Source organism: Egretta garzetta, unplaced genomic scaffold (genome assembly GCF_000687185.1).
Source record: "Egretta garzetta isolate BGI_Z169 unplaced genomic scaffold, ASM68718v1 scaffold105, whole genome shotgun sequence".
Lineage (NCBI taxonomy): Eukaryota > Metazoa > Chordata > Aves > Pelecaniformes > Ardeidae > Egretta > Egretta garzetta.
Window position 1 is genome coordinate 1,303,324 of NW_009259598.1, and position 3,682 is coordinate 1,307,005.

General features: G+C 55.4%; 1 protein-coding gene and 1 long non-coding RNA gene across 2 annotated transcripts in view; one reads left to right on the forward strand and one right to left on the reverse strand.

The window, feature by feature from the left end:
* LOC118452229 overlaps window positions 1-1,206 on the reverse strand; it is a 5,184-nt gene extending 3,978 nt beyond the window's left edge. The window contains exon 1 of the long non-coding RNA XR_004841919.1: window positions 1,130-1,206. This is a non-coding gene — a long non-coding RNA (uncharacterized LOC118452229). The remainder of the gene's footprint in view (window positions 1-1,129) is intronic.
* The window catches only part of BAK1 (BCL2 antagonist/killer 1), a 13,334-nt gene that overhangs the window by 5,805 nt on the left and 3,847 nt on the right, over window positions 1-3,682 (forward strand). The window contains exons 2-3 of the mRNA XM_035893783.1: window positions 906-1,041; window positions 1,183-1,326. Coding sequence (XP_035749676.1) covers window positions 906-1,041; window positions 1,183-1,326 — 280 coding nt within the window. The remainder of the gene's footprint in view (window positions 1-905; window positions 1,042-1,182; window positions 1,327-3,682) is intronic.

Consider the following 3,682-nt stretch of genomic DNA (forward strand, 5'->3'; position numbering starts at 1 on the left):
TACTTCGCATGCCGAGCCCTGCTTGTTTACGAAAGCAGGGGAAGGAAACTGTGGCACCCAAAACCAGCCCCAGCCCCCCCCAACAGCCCAGCTGCACCCTCCCGATGGGCTTATTGCTTCCACGGCTTTTTGCTAGCAGGGCAGGGGATTTGGGTGTCTGCTCTCGCCCAGCGGCGAGGGGCGCGCTGGAGCAGGCATTCAGTTCAAACTTCTCGCCTGGCTGTGTATCTGCTTCCGAGCGCAGGATGGGGAGTCACCAGTCTGGGTTACAGTCTGAATTATTCCAAAGCTTCCTTTCCGTTCCTGCCAGCAGCCCGTGCAGAAGGTGCAAACCCTGCCCTGGCCTTGCCACCACTGGGTGTATGCGAGAGCAGTGACGTGTGACTGAATCGGCAAGGAATTCTGTTAAAGCAACCAATTTATCTTTTGCTCACCACATCATTGCGGATGCCGTGCGAGGGCAGGATCACTGGGGACACTGAAAACCAAGAGGGTTGATGGGCAGCGCTAGACTGAGCTTTGCCTCCAGTTTAGGTTTGGATCTGAGATTCCTGAACTTGTCTGTGCTGAGCAATGCCCTCGCTGAGAGGTGCTGTCACGTGGAGAGAGCCGCCAAGCACAAGCACTTGAATGCGGGGTTTGTGTCGTGACGGTCCTGTAGCTGTCTTTTGCCAAAAATGGATTCAAAAGGTGGGCTTGAGCCCCTAAGAACAAAGACTGGCTTCGAGGTGAGTTTTCTGAGAACATATTTGTGTTGGATTCTTTTGGGTTTTTTTGCAAAAGGCTGATGTCAATACAAACAGCACAAATTCCGGCTGAAAATGAAGGAACGGTCTCTCTCCAACTTGAGAAAGGGGGGAGATGAGCTTCTCCCTTGATTTTTCTTCCCCTTGTTTCTCTTGCAGAAGACCAGGTGGCAGAGGAGACGGAGGAGGTGTTTCGGAGCTATGCCTTCTACCGCCACCAACAGGAGAGAGAGGAGAGGGGGGAGGAGGTGCCCATGGACCCAGAGATCATGGAGGTCGAGCAGGAGCTGGGCAGGTAAAACTCTGATGCCAACTGTATGCACATCCCTCAACCCCATCCTGAGCCAGGCTCCTTTACGGACCCACCCCTTGGTCCTGCTTACCAGTCTTGCTGGGAAGGCAGACCCATCCATGATGCCATCTTCCCTCTGGGCAGCACCGGGAGCCAGGTGGGAAGGCGCCTGGCCATCATCGGTGATGACATTAACGAGCGGTACGACGCGGAGTTTCGCTACATGCTGAAATCCTTGCAGCCCACCAAGGAGAACGCCTATGAGTACTTCACCAGAATAGCCTCCAGGTAAGGCCACCGGCTCCCTCGGCGTGGGCTGGACACCTTCTCCTGGAGGAGATCAGGGAAGGAAAGGTCAGATGGAGTGCAAAGCAATCAGTTAAAGCCTTGCCCATGCCCTGGAGCAGCTGCCCCCCAGCTCGGCCCCAGCGCACCCACTCCGTCAGTTCAAGCGTCACCCACTGTTCCTGGGTTGAGCTCCCAGCAAGCTCACCGTGACGGTTCCTGTGTTTTCTGCCTGTCTGCTCTTGCTCCTGCGCACTGTTTGGACAGTCTTCACCTGACAAGCATCTCACAGTCCTTGCACAAGCTGAGCGGGGTCAGAAAGTTTGGGGGACATGCGTGGGAAGTGTGGCCCATGCATCAGGAGCCAAGCCAATGTCCCAGCTCCCATTCAGGGGTGGAAACAGCCCGGGACCAAGGCAGACCCGCTGCTGGTCCCACCACCACGAGCTTGGTAGCTGGGAAGTCCCGCTGGGTCAGACTTTCCAGAGGCACAAAGCAAACGCAGCTGCAGGTTGTGGGGATGGGCAGGTACCCACTGCCCTTGGCATGGTCCACATGGAACAGGATCGGACTAACTCAGGATGGGGGATGCTCCGCAGGCTTGCAGAGCCTGCAGCCATCTGGTGCAGGCGATGCGTGCCCAGCTCTCCCACTCGGAGCACAGTGATGGGGTGAAGAGCAAAGACAGACACTGGAACAACCTTTTGCCCTGCTTGCATGAGGTACAGCCTTGGACTGAGGTGGCCAGCAAGGGGTTCAGTCCTCACCCCTCTCTGTCTATAGGGAAACCAAGACACTGTGTACATTAAACGGTTTGCCCAGGGTCATGCAGAAGACCTCTGGCAGAGCCAGGAGAGAAGCCAGGGGTCTCTGGGTTCCCAGGTCCCAGGCACCAGCGCAGCCCCGTCCCCGTGCACCCTCCGCTCGGTGTTTGTTGTCTAACTGCCTCTCTTCTGTCCTCTTCCTGCTCCCCTCTCCTTGGGAAGCCACGCTGCGCTGTTTTCACCGCTTTGCCAGCCTGAGGCGGTTAACGCGCCGCAAACAGGTAAATTAACCTCTGTCCCTCTCCTTGGGCTACCTGCTCCTCTGTTGGTCCTTCCTGGGCTCTAACTTCCCTCTCCCTCTGCAACCTGCACGTGGCGGCTCCACGCCAAGGCTCTGCAGAGAAGCCAGTTCCCTCCTGCCGGCAGGGACCACCAGGAACAGAGCACAAGATTAAGACGCAGGGTCTGAGTCTACTCTTTTTGGTTTTTTATTTTTTTCCTTTTTTTCCTTCTTGCTTGCCTTGCTGGAAACCAGGAAAAAATGCCTTCAAAAACTGGTCTAGCTAAATCAGTGCCAAACCTGCAGACAGCAATGCAGTTTGTGCCCACAGCAACCAAAACCTGGATCAAGTAGGCATTGACCTGGCACATTCCAGAGTTCCCCCAGCCCTTGGGAGTGTCAGTCTAAGGCAAGATCAGATCAGGTTTTGGTCTTGGAGGGGTTTGTCTATGCAGGAAAAGGGAAAATCCTGTTCCAACATGCTTTGTCCTGAGTTATATTTGGACTTCCTTACCTCCAGGCACAAGCAAGGGAAGCTTTGGGACAGGCGAGTGGTAGCTCCTGCTCCCGGCTGTACACGTAGGAGCTGCTGAGCTTGCTGTAGCCTACGGCCCGACGGCTTAAACCAGCACCAGTCCCAGCTTACCTTGTTTAAGAACCTTGCCCCTGAAAGCACAGGACCTACAGGCAGCTGATGTGCCCCGCATTTGGGTGGAGACCTGAGGGAAAGGCAGGATGGGCAGGAAGGTCAAAAACCACCGTCCCAAAGCTTCCACCCTAGCAATTCAGAGCCTGTAGACAGGATTTGGAAATTTCCTTTTCCCTAGGACATCCCTAACCCACCTGGCTGAGGCAAACAGTGGTTGCGACAGAGACCGTGTTTGTTCTGCTCTGAATGCACATCCTGGGTGTCGGAGGCCACGTGTCACCTAAGTCACCAAACAACCTCGTTGTCTGTGCGGCTGGGATGCTCCTCAAGGACGAGCACAGCATCCCCAGCCCCACTCTGCAATCGGCGCTGCTCAAGAGCCCCTGGCCTGGGATGCAGAGATGAGGGAGGTCCAAGCCAGCTGAGGCAGAGATTTAGAATCATAGAATTGTCTAGGTTGGAAAAGACCTTTAAGATCATCAAGTCCAACCGTTCCCCTAACCCTGCCATCCCACCACTAAACCCTGGCCCTAAGCACCTCATCTCTCCTTTTAGATACCCCCAGGGATGGGGACTCGACCCTTTCCCTGGGCAGCCCATTCCAGTGCCTGACAGCCCTTTCAATGAAGAAATTTTTCCTAATGTCCAACCTAAACCTGCCCTGGC